This window comes from Ahaetulla prasina, chromosome 4 (assembly GCF_028640845.1).
Source record: "Ahaetulla prasina isolate Xishuangbanna chromosome 4, ASM2864084v1, whole genome shotgun sequence".
Lineage (NCBI taxonomy): Eukaryota > Metazoa > Chordata > Lepidosauria > Squamata > Colubridae > Ahaetulla > Ahaetulla prasina.
In genome coordinates, this window is record NC_080542.1 from 66,321,368 (window position 1) to 66,344,614 (window position 23,247).

Sequence of the window (23,247 nt, forward strand, 5' to 3'; positions counted from 1 at the left end):
TCTCCGAGGAGCTGAGGGGGATGAAACGCCGGAGAAGACGCCTAGAGAGTTCCTGGAGGTCCAGCCGTTCAGAGGCTGATCGGACACTAGTTAGATCCTATACTAGGACCTACCTAGTGGCACTGAGGGATGCGAGGCATTGCTACGCCTCCTCCCTCATTGCGTCGGCAGATAACCGCCCAGCTGCCCTGTTCCGAGTGACCCGCTCCCTCCTTCACCAGGGGGAGCGGGATGACCCGTTACAGGGACGTGCTGAGGAGTTTAACGGTTATCTATACGATAAAATCGTTCAGCTGAAGGACGGTTTGGACCGAGATTGCAGCGATTCGGACGAGACGTCTGAGGGCGGTCTTGGTGATGTTGTATGGGATGAGTTTGACCCTGTGACTCCCGAGGACATGGACAGGTTGCTGGGTAGATTGAATGCCACCACATGTTTACTGGACCCGTGCCCTCCTGGCTGGTGCTGGCCACTCAGGAGGTGACACGAGGCTGGCTCAGGGATTACAGTGCTTCCTTGTTGGAGGAGTCTTTCCGCCGCCTTGAAAGAGGCGGTGGTGAGGCCCCTCCTCAAGAAGCCTTCCCTGGACCCGGCTGTTTTAGGTAATTATCGTCCAGTCTCCAACCTTCGCTTCGCGGCGAAGGTTGTAGAGGGTATGGTGGCATATCAGTTCCCCCTTCACCTGGAGGAAACTGTCTATCTGGACCCGTTCCAGTCCGGCTTCCGGCCCGGTTACAGCACTGAGACGGCTTTGGTCGCGTTGGTGGATGATCTCTGGAGGGCCAGGGATAGGGGTTACTCCTCTGCCCTGGTCCTATTAGACCTCTCAGCGGCTTTTGATACCATCGACCATGGTATCCTGCTGCGCCGGTTGGGGGGATTGGGAGTGGGAGGCACCGTTTATCGGTGGTTCTCCTCCTATCTCTCCGACCGGTCGCAGACGGTGTTGACGGGGGGGCAGAGGTCGACCCCGCGGCGCCTCACTTGTGGGGTGCCGCAGGGGTCGATTCTCTCGCCCCTTCTGTTCAACATCTATGAAGCCGCTGGGTGAGATCATCAGTGGCTTCGGTGTGAGGTACCAGCTGTGCGCTGATGACACCCAGCTGTACTTTTCACACGGGCCACCCCAATGAAGCCGTCGAAGTGCTGTCCCGGTGTCTGGAGGCCGTCTGGTCTGGATGGGGAGGAACAGGCTCAAGCTCAATCCCTCCAAGACGGAGTGGCTGTGGATGCGGCATCCCGGTACAGCCAGCTGAGTCCGCGGCTGACTGTCGGGAGGCGAGTCATTGGCCCGATGGAGAGGGTGCGCAATTTGGGCGTTCTCCTGGATGAGCGGCTGTCTTTTGAAGACCACTTGGCCGTCTCCAGGAGAGCTTTCCACCAGGTTCGCCTGGTGCGCCAGTGCGCCTTTCTAGACCGGGATGCCTTGTGCACAGTCACTCACGCCCTTGTGGCGTCTCGTCTGGACTACTGCAATGCTCTCTACATGGGGCTCCCTTGAGGGGCATCCGGAGGCTACAGTTAGTCCAGAATGCAGCGGCGCGGGTGATTGAGGAGCCCTCGTGGCTCCCGAGTGACACCTATCCTGCGCCGGCTGCACTGGCTACCTGTGGCCTTCCGGTGCGCTTCAAGGTGTTGGTGAATGTCTTTAAAGCGCTCCATGGCATAGGGCCGGGATACTTACGGGACCGCCTGCTGCTACCGAATACCTCTCACCGACCGTGCGCTCTCACAGAGGGGCTCCTCAGGGTGCCATCGGCGCGACAGTGTCGTCTGGCGACACCCAGGAAGGGCCTTCTCTGTGGGGCTCCGCCTCTGGAACGAACTCCCCAGGACTTCGTCAACTTCCGGACCTCCGAACCTTTCGCCGCGAGCTTAAAACCTATTTATTCATCTGCGCTGGACTGGGGTAGTGTTTTAATGTGTTTTAATGGGTTTTAATGGGTTTTTAGTTCCAAATTTTAATTCTGGCCAATTTTAATAAGTTTTTTAATTGTATTTTTTAATCTGTATTTATAGTATTGTATTTTTATTTGGCTGTGAACCGCCCTGAGTCCTTCGGGAGAAGGGCGGTATACAAATGTAAATAATAAATAAATAATAAATAAACTTCAGAAGCTGTCATTAGAACTTTGCGACGGTTGTTTGTAACCCATGGGTTGCCCGACCTTGTGGTCTCGGACAACGGGCCACAGCTAACATCCCCAGTTTGAGTCGTTCTTAGCGGGCCTAGGAATATGCCATGCTCTCATTTCCCCGTTTCATCCAGCCAGTAATGGCCGGGCAGAACGAGCAGTCCAGTCAGTGAAAGAGGCATTGGCCAGGTCGGGCCCAGGGGGCTGGCAGGAGAGGTTGGATGAGTACCTCCTGGGGCAGCATTCCATGCCGTGCCCACTTACGAATAAGAGCCCAGCAGAGTTACTCATTGGCAGGCGTTTGAGGACCACACTTGATAGATTGCACCCCCAATACTCACCTAGTCAGCCATTGGACTCCATGGGAGCAAACAGAAGATTTGATTTGGGGGAGGTGGTGTATGCCCGGAATTACAGCGGCCACCCCCTATGGTTCCCAGGAAAGATCGTGGGAATCACCGGCCCGTGCTCATACAGGGTCGAGTTGGATGAGGGTAGAGAGTGGCGCAGACATTGTGACCAGCTCAGGGCCCGGCGTCAGGTCAGGGACTGGCAGCTGCCAGAGGGGGGCACTCAGGAAGAGTCAGGAGGTAGCCCAACCCAATCATCCCGGGCAGAGGAGCTAAGCTCCAGGGGAATAAGACGCCCAGCCCCTGTATCTGATAACTGAGAGGAAGCCCTGTCTGCTCTGCCGGTGGAGGGGCTAGGGGTCCCTGGGCCGGAGAAGTCCCCCACAGAAGAGGCTGAGGAGTTGGGCCAGCCAGTGACCATGGCTACAACGGAGCCATGAAGGTCCAGCCGAATCAAGCGGCACCCAGCGTATTTCCAGGATTACGATTGCGCAAGCTGGGGGGAAAGAAGTGTTATGTCCTGCACCGGCAGTGGCGGCCCCTAGTGGTGGAGATGGTTTCTTGTTCTGTTCTGATTGGCTCCCGCTTTGATAGCCGAGTATAAAAGGGCTGTCAAAGCAGGTGCGCTGTTCTTGTGTTGTTGCTGGTCTCTGTGAGTTAAAAATAAACGTTATGTGTGAACATCTGTGGAGCCTCAATTATTACGGAACCCACAGAATATAATAAGAAGGGTCAATTCTGAAGTACTTTCTCCTCTCCCATTCCTGCTTTGGACTCAGATTTCTCTTATCAGACTTTTGTCTAAGCTACAAGCCTTCTTCCTGTTCCTCAAGGTTATTCTCACAATCCATTACAACTTCATTGCTTCAGACAGCATTGGGGGAAACCACTGGCTGAATGTTTCATTATATCAAGTTATATTTTATTCCCTTTCCTTGTTAAAAAATGCTCTAAATGCTCGCATATGATGATGAACTGAATTTATCAATAACATAAAAGCAATAATTACTGTTTCTGTCTTGTAGATCTAAAATCCCATCCATTGCTGCTGGAGTTGTTGGGAGCATTCTTTGCTTGGTTGTTATAGCCCTGGGTATTGGTCTTTTTGTGCGTAGACGTCGGATTGTTAGAAAACGTACTTTGCGCAGACTGCTGCAAGAAAGAGAGGTAATATACTGTAACTAAGGATTCAGAAGAGAACTAACTAGTATGGATTCACAATGCACTAGCATCTCAAAGACTTTCTAAGTTGTCTGTTATTCTGTATTTGTTTCAATAGGAATCATGAGCTTTCTGTCTGGGATGAAGCCACATTCTTCTAGCTCTCATAAAAGAATATAGTATTTCTAAATATTTGTATGTTCCTGATAGTATTAGAGCTATTATAATATAAATAAGGTCATGATGGCATTTCTAATGATGAGGAAGCTGATCATTTGTTTCTCAGCAGTGATTTGCCAAGTATTGTTATGGATGTATAATATAGCACAAATAGATTTGAATCATTAGTTTTATATTTTTCAAATCCACTCTTCCTTGTATACTATTGAAAAGAAATTGTCTCTTCTTAAGCCATGCCCTTTTTGATTCAATAGCTTGTTGAACCTTTGACACCAAGTGGAGAAGCACCAAACCAAGCACTTCTAAGAATCTTAAAAGAAACAGAATTTAAAAAAGTAAAAGTCCTTGGCTCTGGAGCTTTTGGTACTGTCTATCAGGTAAATTATCATCTTTTCTAAATATGTACGCACCATATTTTTCACACTATAAGATGTTCTGGGCTATAAGACACACCTAGATTTTGGGGAGGAAAACAAGAAAAAAATGTCTGTTTCTGCCTCCCAGCAATTTGCCTCCTTCCAGCAAACAGCAAACAGTCTGGTCAGCTTCAGCACAGCCTGATTTAGCACGAGCAGCTGATTGGCGGTTAGATTGACCTCCTGGAATACTGCTGATCAGCTGTTCCAGGCTGTGGGGATCCCTGCTGCTCATTGCCACCTCCGCGTACCCCATTTTTGGCCTCCATGTGCCCCATTTTCGGCCTCCACATGTCCCATTTTGGCCCGTTCCAGGAGGCATGGATCGCTGCTGCCACTGCTATTCGATAGGACATGCAGAGGCCGAAAATGGGCAGACGGAGATGGTGATAGGCAGCAGCTGTGATGGGTGGTGGTGGCAGTGGTGGTGATGGGTGGCAGAGATCCCTACTGCCTAGAACAACTGATCGGCGGTATTCCGGGTGGCCAATCCAACCACCAATCAACTGTTCATGCTAAATCACACTGTGCTGAAGCTGACCAGGCTGTTTGCTGTTTGCTGCAAGGAGACAAATTGCTGGGACGCAGAGGCTGAAGGGTGGGGACGGGCGGATGGGTGGGGCTTCAGCAACATTCACTCTATAAGACGCACAGACATTTCCACCCACCTTTGGGGGTAAGTGCATCTTATAAACCAAAAAATAAGTATTTATGTCTGTATATAAGTGAAAAATCCGTTCTGTATAAACTTATTTGGAATTAAGCCCCATTGACAATCCATAATAAATGTACATAGAATCATGCTGTTGCACACCCAAATTATCATTTATATTTACTGTCTTAATCAAATATTATTTATCTACAATCCATGTAATTTATATGGATGTATTGAAGTCTGTTCATAATCTATTTTACTTTCTAATTGTCTTAATTTATGTTAAATTTACTCATTTTGATTTTTTAACAGGGTCTCTGGATTCCAGAAGGAGAAAAAGTTAAAATTCCGGTAGCCATTAAGGAATTAAGAGAGGCTACATCACCCAAAGCTAACAAAGAAATTCTTGATGTGAGCTTTCTTTTTTCTTGTTTTTTGAAGATTTAAAATATCATCTGTAGGGACTTTATAGCATGTAGATAAATATTAAGGCATTGTTGGTGAAGGCAAAGTATTTATGTCATTGTAGCATTTCTTGCAACTGATTTTATCATCAACCGGGCTAGACAGAGAGACTGTGTTTGGACTTCTTCAAATGACTATAGGTAATCCTTGACATATGCCCATAATTGAGCATGAAGTTACAGTCATAATTATTATTATTATTATTATTTATTTGATTTTTATACCGCCCTTCTCCCGAAGGACTCAGGGCGGTGTACAGGCAAAAGTAAAAACAAACAATACAATATACTATTTAAAATACAAGTTAAAAAACTTATTATAATTAGCCTAGAAACTTTAAAATATATAAAAAAAACTAAAACCTCATTTAAAATTAGTAGTAAGAAATTTAAAATCGATAAAATTATAAAATTTATAAAATTTATAAAATTTAAGCCAGCCCCGCGCGAGTAAAAAGATGTGTCTTCAGTTCGCGGCGGAAGGTCCGAAGGTCAGGTAATTGGCGTAAGCCCGGGGGAAGCTCGTTCCAGAGTGTGGGAGCCCCCACAGAGAAGGACCTTCCCCTGGGGGCCGCCAGCCGACATTGCTTGGCGGACGGCACCCTGAGAAGTCCCTCTCTGTGAGAGCGTACGGGTCGGTGGGAGGCATGCGGTAACAGCAGGCGGTCCCGTAAGTACCCAGGCCCTAAGCCATGGAGCGCTTTAAAGGTCGTAACCAAAACCTTAAAGTGCAGTCGATATGACCAAACTAATTTTTTGACATTTTTTTCATTAGTCATTTGCAAACAGGATAGTCGTTAAGTGAATTAATTTTCCCCAATGGATATTTTTACTGGAAACCAAAAGTAAACACTGATTCGAACTGGGGGCAACCCACCACTGTAATCATAAAATGTTACCATTATATGTCCCTTTTCAGAATGAGCAAAGTTATGCAAAGTTAGAGATTTCAAACTACAGTTTAACAACAAAAGCCTGTCTATTTTTTGCAATATTTGCAATATTGCAATTGTGCTCATAAGACTGGGATACTGCAAATGGCCGTAAAAATGTGCCAGTTGTTAAACACCCAAAAGTGACCAACTGCAGCTGTTGTAACTTTGAATGGTCATAAGTAAATTTGGGAGGATAGCCTGTCATAACTTCAAATAGTTGCTCAGTAGCTGCTGTAAGTTGAAGACTACTGTATTTAGTGTTCCACTCTGTAAATTTTTGACAAATTTTGTGTAGATGAATTGAAATTTACAGAAAAAAGCAAAGGGACATTTAGTTGGGCTTAGAAAAGATTAGTTTGTTTCAAGTAATTATTTTGTGGTGCATAAGAAATGCTGTCCTTCCTTTATCTTATCTATGTAACGGGTGGGTTCTACTTACCTTTACTACCAGTTTGTAATGGGGCCACACATGTGCACTCGCTTTGCTCACGCACGTGAGCGAACGTGCAATGACATCCAGGTCAGTGGGAGGAGCCTCTGCTACGTAGTCATAAAATGACATAAAGTTATAAAATGTTAGGACCACTGCTATGTAGTCATAAAATGTTACTATTATGAACATACCACATATGTAGACATATGTCCCTTTTCAGAATCAGCAAAGTAATGCAAAGTTAGATTCCAAACTACAGTTTAACAACAAAAGCCAGTCTATTTTTTCAAAGCATTTTAAAATGCTTTGAAATTTTAAAATGGCTTCAGCATTCTTTCTTAAAGGATAGATGTTTGTTTTTATAATATCAAATTTAATAGGCACTGTCAAATACTGAAACAGTTCCACAAAATTTGATGGCTGATAGATGGTACAGTCCATGCAGAACAAATTTCTATTTTGGCAGACATCAGGTTAATGTTTATAAAGATTTGGAACTTTCAGTCAATTCATGGAAATAGTTTTTTAAAAATTATAAAATAATTAATGAAATAGGGGTCTATAAAAGAGGAAGCAAAGAAGCATATGTTTATGATAGTAGATTTATTACAGTGGAATTAAAAATATGCAGACTAAGAAAGAATGTTTAAAAGATCTTTGTAGAAACATTTATAGTATACAGTATATTTGACCAAGGCATATAATAAATTCCATTTTTTTAATATTCTGGATCCTCTCATTGAAATTGGCCACTCTTTTCTATATGAACTAAATGCTATTTAAGAAATGAAGCGTTTTGCTTTGTTTCCTTCTTTCTTTGATTTGGGCCATATTCTGATTTAGCAGCCTCATGCTACAGAGACCAGATGTAATATGTACGTATGCAGATCCAGCAATCTCCAAATCAGCACGTTTTCTGCAATTGCAGAGAAAATGTCATGAGGGGAAGAGGAAATTTTTATTTCTGTTGTTTGCATGGGAAAACTTCAGATTCAATTTACTCTATTTCTGTAACCATTTAAGCTTCAGTAAAATATACTCTTGGCAAAACAAATGGCGAGGAATCTTTCTTTGCTAGATCACTGAGACCGATGACAGAAAAGCACAATTACATGATAATGAATGATTCAATATATTATGACTATGATATTATTTGATTGGGCTTTCAGAGAATAAATAGACCTGATGAAATCAAAAGAAAAAACTGAAATGTTTTTAGTTTAGGTTGTTGGCCACAAGGAGGCAGGTGCAACTGAATAAACAAGTTCTTCTCTCTGTATCCAATTTAAATCCTTTAAAATCTTTGCTGTGATACTTTTGAAAAGAGGTGAAATTTGATTTATTGGGACTAATTTTTGTTATGGTTTCTCTTAACATGGTCTTCATTAGATAATGACAATTGCCATAATGTAAAAGTGTGAACATATATATTTTCTCTTTGCTGGTCTATGACTGTATTGGTTGATTTCATATATATTTTCTGCTTTCCTTGCCATTCTCCTTTTTTTATTTGTACAATGCCTATCAAGATTTTATAATCTAATTTACAGGTTTGGAAAATGTAGTGGCAAATTACTTTCTTATGTTTTATGAAGTGTACATTTGTTTATTAATTGTCAGGAATCCTATCAGATTACTGCAGTGAATGGACAGAAAAGTATCAAAATATGTGTTGGAGCCATTAATTGAAAAAATTATGTTATTTAAATAAATCAATTAAATTGTTATAACAGATAATGATTTTTTGTTTTATTTTTATTGAACCTTATTACAATTAAGCTACTTTGATTTTACTTCAATATTCACTCTGAGATGGTAATTTGCAGTTTACAATTATACTCAGTTGAAAGTTGTCATTTGGATATGTGAATATCCTGTACCTACTTAGATCATGTGTATTAATGAAGAGAGAAAAACTCTTGACTTCTTCCTACTGGATTTTTATACTGATGCAATCACCTTTATAAATGAGACAAAAAATTAAAATATAATTGTGCTATGTTGAAATATAATAGGTGTCAATTCTAGCCTTCAGATTAATACTCATTCCATGTAGAATTACGCATGATTCAGATTATTTCTGTCATTTAATTAATTAATTACAGTAATTTATAAATGTTATAATTTAAATTATAAATTTATAAATGTTATAATCTAAATTATAAATTTATAAATTAAATATAATTTAAATATTTAATTAATTAATTTTATTTCTCAAATTTATTTGCTGCCCATCTCATAGTTCAGGTGACTCTGAATGGCTTGCATCAAGATAAAATCAACATTCAATTATTATAAATAAGGGTCTTGAGAGGAGAAGTGAGATGCCTTCTCTGTTAGTGCACCAACGGCCTCCATCCAGCAGTTTCTCCTTCAGAACCCATGCCAGACAAAATAGCCAGGTTTTAAGGCTTTTCCTGAAATCTAAAAGAAAGGGGGCAGATCTTATCTTCTGAGACAAGATAGTATATACTAATATTGTAATTTCTTACAGAGTAAGTAATTTTTCTCTCCTCCCCTCCCCTCCTTCTTTTGATTAGGAAGCATATGTGATGGCAAGTGTTGATAATCCCCATGTGTGCCGTTTGCTGGGAATTTGTCTCACATCAACTGTCCAACTCATCACCCAGCTTATGCCCTATGGCTGTCTTCTTGACTATGTCAGAGAACACAAAGATAACATTGGATCCCAGTACCTTCTCAACTGGTGTGTGCAGATTGCAAAGGTATATTAACAACAAACTCCATCTAGTTCTCTAAAAATGTCTAGAACATTGATCTGAATTTAGATTTGTCACTCTGATCCAGCTGATGCCTACAAGTAGTTCTTGGTTTTTAGTTTCCACATGCTAAATTAACCATAAAGCACTTCCAGCCATTGTAAAATGTCGCACTTTCCCCCTTTGCAGTCAAATGATCACAGTCTGAGTATTGGCAATCTGTTTTATGACCAGTTGCAAAAAGCCTTGCAATCATTTGATCATGACTTGCAATCTTCTGTTCTAGTCAATGGAAAAATCAGCAGGGAAGATTGCAAGCTATTGCTGCCTGCTGAGAAGATGCCCTCTTGTCTCCTACAATGGGGAGCTGAATTCCTTTGGTAAAATGAAGAAATGGAATTCAGATCCAAAAGATAGGAGCTCTGTTTCTGAAACTCACCAGAGAAATTCTTTTAACATGCAGAAGGAAGCTGAAATCCTCTAGGAGGAACAGACACCTGGAATAGCCCTGCTCCATTTCTGTAGTCTGTTGGAGCAGTCCTTTTCTGCGAATGAAAGGAAACTGAACTCCTCCAGCAGAGTGCAGAAATGGAGCTCAAACTCTCAAGCATTTGCTTTGGCAAGCTGCAGAAATGTATTTGAGCTCAGATACATTCCTGTAGCTCACTGGAGTAATTTTTTCTCTACACTGTGGGGAACTGAACTTGACAAGCAGCTCTTTTGCTCCATTTCCAACCCAGGAGATTACTTAACAATCACAACCAGGAGTGCCAGGAATGTGTTTTTAATTAATATAATCTTGCTCTGCACATTCACTCATTTTTCAATACTGCTGAAAAAGCAACAGCTTTATTGTGACTACCTCAATAAGTACAAAATTCATTTTCTTAATATTTTCTGCAATGTGGCTATAGATGTTGTGTGGTACAATAAGATGCTTTAACTGTTAACATATTTAGGGAATGAATTACTTAGAGGAACGTCGTTTGGTACACCGTGATTTAGCTGCCAGAAATGTCCTTGTTAAGACACCCCAGCACGTGAAGATCACAGACTTTGGATTGGCCAAATTACTTGGTGCAGAAGAGAAGGAGTACCATGCCGAAGGAGGCAAAGTAAGAGCGTAAATTTATTTCTTCCTTCTGGTTTTCTTTGTACAATGTTGAGTTTTCAGATCCTCAAGTTCAATTTTCAGTCACTTTGGAGAGTGGTGGAAACTATATTGACAAATAAATTATATATAACCTATGCAGAATAGGTCAAGCTTAGAAATACAGAACTTATCTATATTTTCTTTGTTTGCTTGTTTGTTTAGTTTGCTGGTTGGTTTACATATCCTGCCATCTCAAAGAGCTTGATTCTAGGCAGCTTTCAACAAATAAAAACTAACAACATAAAGGTGGGGTTCACATAAATAAATAATATAGATGACAGCCAACCAACTAACTGACATGGATCCTAACAAGCTGATCCCCAAGCCTAGGGACATATCCATGTCTTGATGGCCTTCCAAAAGTCAGTAAGGTTGAGGCCAATCTACTTTCCACGGGAAAGTCATGTTCCAAAAGCAGACACAGCAACAGAAAAGCCCTGCTTCCTGAGTCCCAGTTTTTTACTGACTTCTTGATCTAGTGGGAAGAGGCGGCCATCCCACAAATTCCTATGCCATGAACAGCTTTATAGGCAAAAACTAGTATCTCCAAAATTGTACCCAGAAGCACACTAGAAGTCATTGTACCACACTCAATAGAGATGTAACATGAGTACACCAAGTTGCATGTTGAATGCTGAGAAAGGCATTACTTCTTCCTGAGAAAAAGGCAAAAACCACATTGGAATTTTAATTTCAGAAATATGCCATTATCTGTGACTATCTCCACCAAAACAGTTTTACAGTTTTCAATTGTAGAACTATTTATCCATTTATAAATTATTCATGGCTGTCACTCAACTCACACATAGGTGACAGCAGGTGGCTTACAATATTAAAAATTCACAACATAAAAAGCCCACTCCATCCCCTACATTTAGTAAAAATACATATGAGCATTTTTTGGGGGGCAATGCTTCTTTCAACTTTTCATATTCTGAGCAATAGTTCTAGGTTATATAAGTATCATAATTATCATGAATTGCTGTCTAGCTGCAATGATACCTATAATATAACCAGTTGTGAGCATTAGTGCATACTGTCATACTTTTTAAAATAACAAACTTCATCATTCTCATCTGCTTGCAATGGTTCCAATCTCTTTCTAGGTTCCAATTAAATGGATGGCTTTGGAGTCAATTTTGCATCGCATTTATACCCATCAGAGTGATGTTTGGAGTTTTGGTAAGTGTAAAACATGCTGGGCTGATTCTAAATTGGTCACTGAGCTGATCTGCAAGGCTTGCTCTATAGCTCTATAATATTTCTTCTTGTAGAGACACAGGGATAATGTTATGGAGTTGCATCTCTCTGAAGAGTCTTTGATGCACAAAATTATTATAACAGCTGGTTTTTAATAGAAGCAAAATTTGGATCATTCCGTCAAACTTCTATTGTGCAGTATGTGTGGAAAGAGATTGTGGTTTGGGTTTGGGGGTTTTGGGTTGGGTTGGGTTGGGTTGGGGTTTTTTGCATAAAGAAGCATTTAGTTACATGGTTTTTTTGGATATTCCCCATGATATTATCTAAAGAAGAATAAAGTATCACTGTGTTTCTCCAAACAATTTGAAGTAGGCAGTAAATATCATGCAAACCAGAATAAGCCATGGGGACTCTAAAATATGCCAAGAAAGGAAGTAAGTTCAACAGTTAGTTAACAATCATGGTTTTGTTATGTATCTCTCTAAGCAAAAGCACAAATAGTATAAAGCAGTAAGATGAAACTATGGATCTATCACATATCTGTATTTTTTCAAAAGAAATATTATGGCAGGGAGTGCATCTTCATCTGATTGAAAGTCATGTGCAGTAATTAAAATGTTGGACTGGGATCCAGGTTTAACTCTCAACCCAAATTATATTGCTCAGTGAGTGATTTCAGACCTATAATTTGAAGCTTAGATGGCAAGTTCAATGATCAGAGAAATAAATACTACTGAAAATACAGGCTTGACAGTCTGAAGTTGCTCAGTGAAGCAACTCTGTTGCTCAGTGAATCAAGTCCTATAAGCCATCAGCTTTTCAATAATGCTTGTATCGATATTTCCCCCCAACGTTTCTGATTATTGAAAATCCAGGACTGTTGTTTCCTGCAGCCCATTGTAATGCTAGTAATCATATCCAAATTCTTAAAAAGCAGCCTATATCATAAACAGCACATATTACAAAAAGAAAAAGAGGAATTTTGCTGTGTGTACCAGTTCAAAATACTGTCAAACTGCTATTGGTTCATTGAATTAAAACAAAATCCTACTACAGGATGTGTTAAGACAATTTTAAAAAAGTATTTTTGACTAAGACAATAATTATTCTATCTAAATTTACCAAAAATAGAAGAATGTATTGGTTGGAGATATAAAGTGATGCTTTAAAGAAATTGAATAGTGTTGAAAGCAGTTTTTACTTTTCTGAAATGTAACATTAGAAAATAATTTCATTCTTTTTAAGAAGATTATTCCTCTATGGGGATTGGAAAACAAACAAATGGTAATGAGCCCTTAGTACTTGAAATCATTAACAATTAACAATCTTCAATTCACTGAAACTTGTTCCTTGAGCAAATAATTACATGCTATTAGTATTTGGCTTTCTAGTTTACTGGATGAATAAACTTTCAATGGTGTTCTACATTTCAGGTGTCACTGTTTGGGAATTAATGACATTTGGATCTAAACCATATGATGGTATTCCAGCCAGTGAAATTTCCTCTGTTTTGGAGAAAGGAGAACGGTTGCCTCAGCCCCCCATATGTACAATTGATGTGTATATGATTATGGTCAAATGTAAGTCATTCCTGTTTAACAACCGGATTACTTTCACTTGTTTGCTTTAAATAGAGTATTCACTCTTCTAAATACATCTATCATTTGACCATAGTTACAATTTATTTATTGCAAGCTTTCTGGCATAATCCTGTCTTCTGCTTCTGTACAAAGTAATGTACAGTTTTAGGTGGATTAATCTTACTCATATTCTTCCATATTCTCTATGTATTATGCTATCAAACTAAAGGCTGATGCTTCTTATTAACAATTGGCTATTCATTCATAAACCATTTCTATTATTAAAGAACTTTCCCCCCAAAAAATAGCTTGAAAAGCTATTTTAATACTGAAGAACAGAGTCATATAATGGATTATCCAGTTGCAAATATATGTGTAGCAATGCAAATTTGGATTAGGACTAGACCCAAATTTAAATCCCTATCGAACTACAATGTTCATTGACTGCTTTCACATATGTTATTACTCAGCATTACGAAGTTGTTAATTACAGTGATATAAAATTGTTCTGGAGGATCCAGTGGAAAAATGGTTCAATAACTACAATTTTAAAAAATTAATATTCAGTGTATCATAATAAGGGAACTAAGAAATCCACTTCTCTAGCAAGAAATGCAAGATTAGTCAAAGTATGAAAAATAATTGTAGACATCATTGTAACATTTGTTTCTCTAGAAACCAGTAACTGAATTCTAAAAATAGAGAATGCATCAAAAAGACCTGTAAATTATTATCTCAGCTGGAGGGCCACAGAAAAAGCAGTTCAGTACTGAGTTCAGGTACCGAAACCAAAGACAGGCTGGATAGATATAGAAAATCACTTTGAATTATAATTGGAAATAATCTAGAAGCCAGTTGAGATCCTTTAATACTGAAGAACACAGTCATGTTATTCATGAGTGGATATCCAATATCAGCTACAACCAATTGAATATGTTCAATTCACCTAACTGAAATGTTCAAGCAGAGAAATACAAAAGTATTTTTCTAAAAGGGTGTCAAAAAAATCCCACTCTCTTTTTACTTGCAATTGTATGAGATATCCAAATTGTTATCAAATGTCATGCAACTCAAGAGACTTCCTGGCAGAGGGTTGGGGTTTTTTTGTATCATTTCCAATTTTAACTTAAAAATTAGTGACTTTAATACTAGCTTTTTCATTTTGATTAAATTATTATAAATTATTATAAAGCAGAAATATTTATTTTCAGAAGTGATTGTTCCAGAACAGCCTTTATAAATAGATAGGAGATCTCAGGTTGCCATTTAAAATTTTTTACATATGACTTTAATGCTTTGATATTTACAGAAGGAAAGAAGAAGATGTTTTTAGTAGGATTCTAACTAGCAGTAATAATTCTTTCTAGACAATAAAAAATAGTTACAAATAGCCCACTAGGTGGCAGAAAAACACTTTATTCTGAATTTTGGACAATTTAGTCTGCTGATACATTCAAAGCTGAACCAATAGATACATTTTGGAAATTCAAATGAAGATTAATTATTAGTTCTTTGCAAAATTTTACCCTGAAAAAAGATATTAATACAGTTATTAAACTATTAAAGCTTTTGGGTAGGCAGGATTTATGTTGTTTAAACATTTTATTAGATTATAGAATAAAATACAAAAGCAAATAGAAGGCAGAGTGGGAGGAAGAACGGGAGGACGAGGGTGGGGGGAGAGAAAAGAGTGTTGACTTCCAGCTCCCTCTGTTGCAGTAAAATACATAAAGCATTAACATCAAACTGCAACATTTTACTTTTCCATAATAATATAAACTAGCCATTTCTATAAAAACAAATCAATCTAATTAGTAAAACCCAAAATCAAAATTTCATTTTTTTCCCACATCCAGAAGCAGTCCCCTATGTGGCAACAAAAGTACTTATATATTTTCCTTTAATCAATTTAGCCATTTCTGCCAACTCCATCAGCTTCTGTAACCATTCGTCTAGAATGGGAATCAAGATACCCTTCATTTTTGTGCGTACAGTAGTCTTGCTGCTGTCAACATGTATAAGATCAAACTTCCAAATTTTTTCTCCAAGTCTTTTTCCATTAAACCCAAAAGAAAAGTTTCTGGTTTCATCTTTATCTGTATTAAAATAAGAATCTTACTCCAAAATTTCTTTGCTTTATCACATGTCCACCATAAATGATAAAAAGTCCTTTCTTTACTTTTACACATCCAACATTCATTTGAAATATCTTTATATATTCTAGATCACTTATCAGCTGTTAAATACCAGCAATACATCATCTTATATAAATTTTCTTTTAAATTATAGTTTAGTGTAAATTTTAAACCTTTCGTCCACATATTTTCCCATTGTTCAAGCAGCATGTTATATCCAAAATTTCTTTCCCATTGACTCATATGTTTTACAAGTTCACTTTCCAGATTCAGTTTCAGTAACATTTTATAAATCATAGCGATAATAAGTTTGTCGCTACCACACAGTAAGTTTTCCAATTCATTTTTAATGAAATCAAACATATAACTCTTTTTATCTAATTTAAATCTTTCTTTCAATTGTTATGTAAACCAATAGGTAGATAGGATTTATGAATGTTTATGATATGCTTGAAATCCATTGATGACATCAAAGCACAAAACTTCATTTATAGGTTACCTTTTTCTATTTTTTTTTAATGTATGGCATAGCAGCATACATACTATATCAAATCCTTGGTGCTACAAGTTTTATTTTATCTTGTTTTACTGGCTTTTCAAGTTGTCGTTTTGAAAATCTCTAAAATCCTTAAATAGTTATTCAGGTAATTTCCAAAAGTGATTAGGAAATGAGCTTAATGACATTTAAAAGGCTCTGCCATGCTTGAGAGCACTATGCATTCAAATCATGGGAAAGAACTGTCCTGCAGTCTCCTCATAGGAGTAGCCATCCAGAGCATAAATGGGCAATCTCCCATCCTTTCCTTATCCAGGGAACTTCCCTGGGTCTGTTCCCTGGTTCTTCAGTCTTTGCTGTGGTCATCATCTTTGCTCATTCCAAGACATCTTAGTTCACCATTGCTCTCCTGGAGGAATATATAGCCACAGCTTACAAAATCTAAGGAAACAATAAAAATAATTAACATAAAAATAACATAGCATCCCAGAGATAAAACTGCCATAATAATAACAGCAACAGAAGATCTTCTGAGTGCATAATTCTGGAACCAGAGCCAAATCTTAAGGACCTTCCGGAAACCGAAGAAAGTAGGCACTGTCCATATCTCTATTTTTTCTCTCTTGATTTTCTCTGCCCTGTTTTGCACTCTAATCTGAAATGGGAAATGGCAAGAATTATTCCAACTCTTCAAGATATTCCATTTTTCCATGGTATTCATGAAGGGAAATCTAAACATAAAGATTCTGAATTATGCAATCAGATGTTCAATCAACATTGTTATTTTATTATACAGAGTACTTATTATGATTGTTTCAGAATCAGTATTATGATCCATAATTTAAAGTATTTTTGATAATTTACCCATTTCCTAACGAATGATTCTGTACTTTGAAGTCATTTTATGGCCATTTCCCCCATAACTTGTTTGTGTTGTTCCTATTATCCCAGGTTGGATGATTGATGCAGAGAGTCGTCCTAAATTCAGAGAGTTAATAGCAGAATTCTCCAAAATGGCGCGGGATCCCCAACGCTATCTCGTCATACAGGTGCTGAGCATAAGTAACATGGTGTTCACTTTTCAAGCAAAATAGTACAATGGGGTCCAAATTTAAAAAAAATTAAAGTGGCATCAAACTGTTTTGAAATTCTTATATTTTAAGCAGCGGTAGGTCAGTAAAAACACTGTAAAATAATAGTCATTTCTACATCTAAAAGCAAAGATATGAATATGTCGGTTTCATTTTAAACAATATTTTGTATTCAATATACTTGGACTGATTCTGACTATCTAAATCAGCACTTTGTAATCCCAATTTAAACTTTGAAAGATATGTATTATAATGGCATACATTGATCTAAAATGCTGCATACTCTCTGTGACCCAGGCTCTTGGGTCACAGATTGCATTCTATCCAGATACGTAATAACTACAAAGAAATTATAATTTCAAATTTATGGAAAAGGAGTTTATTTTAAAACTAAGAATGAGAGAAAAAAATTACATTTTAACCTATTTTCATTCAGGAAAGAGACATTGAATAAGCTGACTAATCACCACTCAATTCCCTACAGAATTTTAGTACCATAGAAATAAAATAAAAAACAATTTCTAGCTAGAAAATTCAGGGTTTTCTGCTTTGGCTAAATATTTGAATAATGTATATGGAATCAAAATATTTTAGGTGGCTTCCATATCTTCTCTGGAGTCCTTGTCTAAGACTCTTTCTTCTCAGACAATGGTGACCAAATGCTGGATAAAGTGCCTTTTATCTTTAGGGTAATTTACAGTATTTCCCAAGAACATAGAACCATTCTTGATCTCAGTCGAAATTTATATTTTATTGTTGGTTGGTGAATATTTTTGATAGTGATATTTTAACACTCAAGTTGTAATAAGGCTTAATGTTATAGAGGTGCAGTTATTCATCATAATTGGAATTTGTTTCTGAGTAGGGAGATGAAAGAATGCACCTGCCCAGCCCAACAGATTCCAAATTTTACCGGAGTCTAATGGAAGAAGAAGACATGGAGGATATTGTGGATGCAGATGAATATCTAATTCCCCATCAAGGATTTTTCAGCAGCCCATCAAACTCACGAACACCTCTCTTAAGCTCATTGGTATGAGACTGTTTCTTAAAGTTCTCTTTGAATAAAAATACTCCAAGCAGGAAAGCAACTAATCTATTGAATTAACATCCACAAAGAATCTTGTATCACAGCCTTCTCCAATTTGGATAGCCATGAGTTTTATTGGCTGTTTATATTCCACAGTCAGGGGGTCATAATTAAAAATATTGGAGGTTGGCCCACACACTTGGAGCTTTCTCAGTTACTTCAGATTTGGGGTGGGGCTTCTATGTTTAGTATGAAATGGTCTAATATTCTTCATCTGTTAAAATAAATTAATGAAACATTTTTCTCTTTTGTTTTAGAGTGCTACAAGCAATAATTCTGCAGTAACATGCATAGATAGGAATGGGGTAAGTTTGATCAATTCAGAGCCATGGACAGTAACTTCTGAATTGTTTCATGGTTGTTGGGTTTTTTTGCCACCCATTAGAATATAAATAAGCAAGCCATTGTTTGGAATTAGAATGCCTTTTTATGCCAACAATGGACTGAATCTTATTATTATTATTATTGTTTTGATTTTGTTATATTGTACTATATTAATTTATTTGATTCTTTTTGTTAGTTTTATTGTTTTAAATGTGGTTTTATATTCTATAAGCCATCTTGAGTCGCCATGGGCAAATAGGTGGCAATATAAATCAAATAAATAAATATGAACTTTATTACAATTAGCAGGGACATCCAGTGAGAGAAGACAGCTTTGTCCAGAGATACAGTTCAGATCCAACTGGAGTTTTCCTAGATGACAGTCTGGATGATGGTTTTCTGCCTGCTCCAGGTAAATACACAGACTCTATTGAACCTTTGTGTTCCTCTCTGATAACATTAATCAAATGAAGAATAAGTTTTTGAATTTGATCCTATGGAAACAAACAAAGCACCATTTAAAATTAGATAGTCGGGTTTATTATGTTAATCACATAAATTCCATTTAGAAGAAGGTAGATATTAAAACTTACAAAATAAATGCAGATAAAAATAAACAATAACTAAATAATGTGATTGCTCATAATAGATTTTACAAACGGTAAAACAATATAGCCACATTTAAACACAGAAATGGCTAACAACAGCTGTAGCAAATAATCCAAAAATTTACTAAGGGGACTACAAAATATAGCAATCTATTTATATAAAATGGACAATGCAAATATACATGAATTGTATTTTCAACTGCTCCTTTGTCACAAGAACAAAGAACACAGTATCTTAAAGAATAAGGGATTTTCCTGAACTTTTCTTCAAGAATGGTTGTTAGAAATAAGTTAAAACAACCTGAGGCTAATAGTATCTTAAATGTGGGAGTGAATATTTGCTGGTGTAAATACTTTGCTGGTCTAAAATAGTGTGACTGACTACTGAAAAACATATCCAAGTAGAGCCAGCAAAATCTAATTATCTTTCTCTCTTTCTATAACACTTTATTTAAGGCTTGACATCATTAGTAATATGCCCTATAAAAACCATAACTATAGTTCTGAAAAAGTGTTGTTCACCTTTTTTCAACTTTATTATCTACATACTATAGATCAAGGGTCTCCAGACTTGGCCACTTTAAGACTTATGGACTTCATCTCCCAGAATTCCTCAGCCAGCTTTGCTGTCTTAAAGTCTTAAAGTGGCCAAGGTTAGAGACCTCTGCTAAAGATGCACTTTCATGGACCACTGAAAGGAGGAAATGGCTCACATTGCTTTGCCCAAGAGTGTGGTAGGCAACAGGCTTTTAAGGGGCTGCTAGAAATAAGGGGGGGGAAAAGTATTTTCCAAAGCACCAGAAGGCAAAACAAGAAGCAATGGATGGAAACTCAACAAAGAGAAAAGCAACCTAAAACTAAGGACAAACTTCCTGACAGTGTGAACCTATATAGGTTTCAGTCATAATTTCACATATAAAATAGCCATTCATGTAATAAAACCTGCATATAGTTCAAAAAATCATTAGTATTATGGCTGATGTTTGACAGCAAGCCTAAAATCCCCATTTCCTCCCCATTCCAGGGGAAGGTTACTTCAAAATCCCCATTTCCTCGCCACCCCACTAATCTGTTCTGGGAAGGAATCAAACTCCCCCCTCTTCATTTCCCAAATAAAATATCCCAGATAATTAAGGAATAATCAAGCCGCTAGCAAGGTCCACATTCCTGCCAGCTGCATAAAGGAAACTTTGTAAGCAGAAAACAGTGTGCTTAGAGATCATAGAAAGTGGGAGCCGAACTCGCACAAGCAGGCAGAAAACTCATTCAAGACAGGATACTTCACAATGGAAATCACCCAAAGCTTTTTAGAAACACAAAGCCCATGTTGCACAAACCCCAAAACTTCAAAAACATTGAACCATATAAGAATTCCTCCTCTTATCCAATTTGTTGTTCAGCTGACCCAGAAAAGAGCTTCCAGACACTCTGTCAATTTAAAACGACAGCGTTTTTCCCCCCACCTTCTTCTTTGCCAAGCAATCTCCTGGCTGAGAAGCGAGCCGATCAGTTGGGAGGCTTCTTGGCTTCTCAATTTAAAGGGATGGTGTCTTGTTTTTTTTTTCTCTTCTTCAACAAATGAGTCTTGATTTTTTCCTTCTAGCCGATCAGCTGGGAGTCGGGAGGCAGCAAGAGACTGGGGGCGGGGCCAGGCAGAATTTTTACTACCGGTTCTCCGAACTACTCAAAATGTTTACTACCGGTTCTTGCGAACTGGGGAGAACTGGTAGTAACCCACTACTGATGCTTTGCATATAAAAGGACCTCACTGTGTTTATAAATGTATTTTGGAGGATGGTATATGAAGTTACTTAACTTAGTCACAAAATAATAGCTAAATAGATTAAATAGCAAGATTGTCATGATACAGTTGTGCCTAACATGGACAAGAATTTCTCTGGAGTAATGTCCTTTCACACTCCCTGAGATTTTTAATTTATAATTTTCATAAACTTTTGCATATTGACTGCAGCAAGCATCTGTCTACAGTAGAATTTTTAAATCAGTACATTCTAGATCTGGAATAAAATCAAATGCAAACCTAAAATCAATAAGAGCAGCATACAATCAAACTTGGCTTTAACAATATTATTTTCCACTATATGTTATGTATGATTAAAGCATGATCCATAATCTAGCTTTGGGCTCTAAAACCTATCTAGTAATCAGCCAAATATGAACAAAATACAATCCAATATATGTTGGTTATAAATATCCTGAGCATAAAGTTTGCCATTTAGTATATATTTAAAGAGGGATGCATTTCTAAATTGGCGGGCAAATCTGAATTGCTTTTTTACAAATAGACAAATAGCAAAGCTGCACTCCCTTGAAATATGATCCATGAAGGTAAATCTGAAATAAACTCTAGATAGTCAGATGATGGCATATAAATGTAATAAGTAAATAAACAAGCAGAGATGCTAACAGCAGCATCCGTCATTCAAGATTATTAAATATCTATATACCACTAAACTCTCATTCCTATAACCTTTAATTGCTCATACATTTTCTAGCATACTAGTAAAATTCTCATTCCTGGCTGACACAATGCTTGATACGGCAAACATTTTTGAACCAAGGTAGCCCAAATGAGCTAGCTTATAGAATGTGTCCAAGATTTGGGATCCATGACTGCAGAAGGAATGAAATGTGGGAAAGTTGTGGCTGTTTCAGTGCTGCTGAGCTACTACGTGTCACATGATGCTCATTTTGAATGTTCTGCAATGGCTTTCCAGCTATTCTCTCAATCCCTTTTTTCCTCACCAGACATACCTGCCTGCTGCCTTGGGTAAAGTAATGATGATTTAATAGCTGACCAGCTGCTGTAATGCTGTAATACTGTAAAGATGATGCAATGATAGGAATGAGTCAGCAGGTTTATTTGACTGTTACCACTTAAAAGTCTGTATTATAAGAGAGGCCCTGTTGGGGAGTATCTCTCTCTCCATGTATGCTTCTGTGCTGTAAATACAAACCTCTGTTTGCTGTATTTGCTCCTGGGTTGTCTCACAAAGTTACACTGTGCACACCCTGACAGGGTTACAATTTCTTGCTGGCTTTCTCACTAACTTTCACCCTGCAAGCTTACCACAAGTAAAGTAAACAGAAAAGCTGGAAGGAATTCAAAGGTGAGTAGGCAGGCCGGCAGAAGCAAGCAAGCAAGAATGGTTTTCAATGTTCCTTGCCAGCTTCCTCCCTTCCCTGCCAATGGGGAAGCCAGAAGAAATTGGAAGTCACTCCCGTTGCTTTTTGCCCACCTATAATAATTCTGTTTCTCTGTTTAAGTAAGGAAATGTCTCAAAATGATGACCCAATGGGCATAAATCGTTTAGCCACTCATAATTTCAGCAGTGATAAATCATTACCTGGAGATTTGATTTAATCATAATCTCCAATTTCTCTTTAGACTATTGAATAAGGAGAGGAAACATAAATCTATTTTTTGATGGTAACTGAATTTACCAAACAGAATCTAGTCATTTGTTCCCACTGTTGCATTAAAATCACCAATAAGGATTATTTTAAAAAGAGAATAAGAAAATAATATATTTCTTAAATACACTTTTATGTTGGGGGCAATAGTGTTAATGTAAGAAAGATCTTCTACAATCAGCCCTGTTATATTATCTTTATCCAACATCATTTCATGAAGCCTTGTAACAATGTCCTGTTAATTTTGTTTTGCCTTTTAGACTTTTGTTTGTTTTTCAATGTCTTGTAGACTTTTGTTTTCCTAACTGCTGTCTTATCTGCCTGAGATTTTTACTAGTAATCCCATTTCATCCCTTCCAACCTATATAACAAATTGTCCATGTTGTACCTGGATTCCATTTGTTCATAGGGAGTTTAATATTGAAATGTGTCCTGGTCTCATTAACAACAGTCCCTGAGAATAAATGTTGTACATAAAGTTTCATATAAACACAGAAATAGAGCCATAGAAGTAACACTAGAGAAGCAGGAAAAGAAAATGAGAGGTCAAAAACAAACTCATAAAATCCCAAGAAAAGATTTTTACAACTAGGAAATGTGTTGTGACTTCTCAGAGCACTATTGCTTCAGTGATTTTACATAGACTTGCCAGGTGCAGCTATCTCTTTGTTTTACCAAACACTGC

At 37.9% G+C, this 23,247-nt stretch overlaps 1 protein-coding gene across 3 annotated transcripts in view; it reads left to right on the forward strand.

The window, feature by feature from the left end:
* The window catches only part of EGFR (epidermal growth factor receptor), a 156,417-nt gene that overhangs the window by 126,928 nt on the left and 6,242 nt on the right, over positions 1 to 23,247 (forward strand). For 2 of the 3 annotated variants that reach the window (XM_058183933.1, XM_058183935.1), the window contains 11 exons: positions 3,512 to 3,653; positions 4,082 to 4,204; positions 5,211 to 5,309; positions 9,271 to 9,456; positions 10,410 to 10,565; positions 11,710 to 11,785; positions 13,237 to 13,383; positions 16,966 to 17,063; positions 17,971 to 18,138; positions 18,453 to 18,500; positions 18,826 to 18,931. In XM_058183933.1, the coding sequence (XP_058039916.1) occupies positions 3,512 to 3,653; positions 4,082 to 4,204; positions 5,211 to 5,309; positions 9,271 to 9,456; positions 10,410 to 10,565; positions 11,710 to 11,785; positions 13,237 to 13,383; positions 16,966 to 17,063; positions 17,971 to 18,138; positions 18,453 to 18,500; positions 18,826 to 18,931 (1,349 nt within the window). The remainder of the gene's footprint in view (positions 1 to 3,511; positions 3,654 to 4,081; positions 4,205 to 5,210; positions 5,310 to 9,270; positions 9,457 to 10,409; positions 10,566 to 11,709; positions 11,786 to 13,236; positions 13,384 to 16,965; positions 17,064 to 17,970; positions 18,139 to 18,452; positions 18,501 to 18,825; positions 18,932 to 23,247) is intronic. The other variant, XM_058183934.1, reaches the window with a different exon arrangement.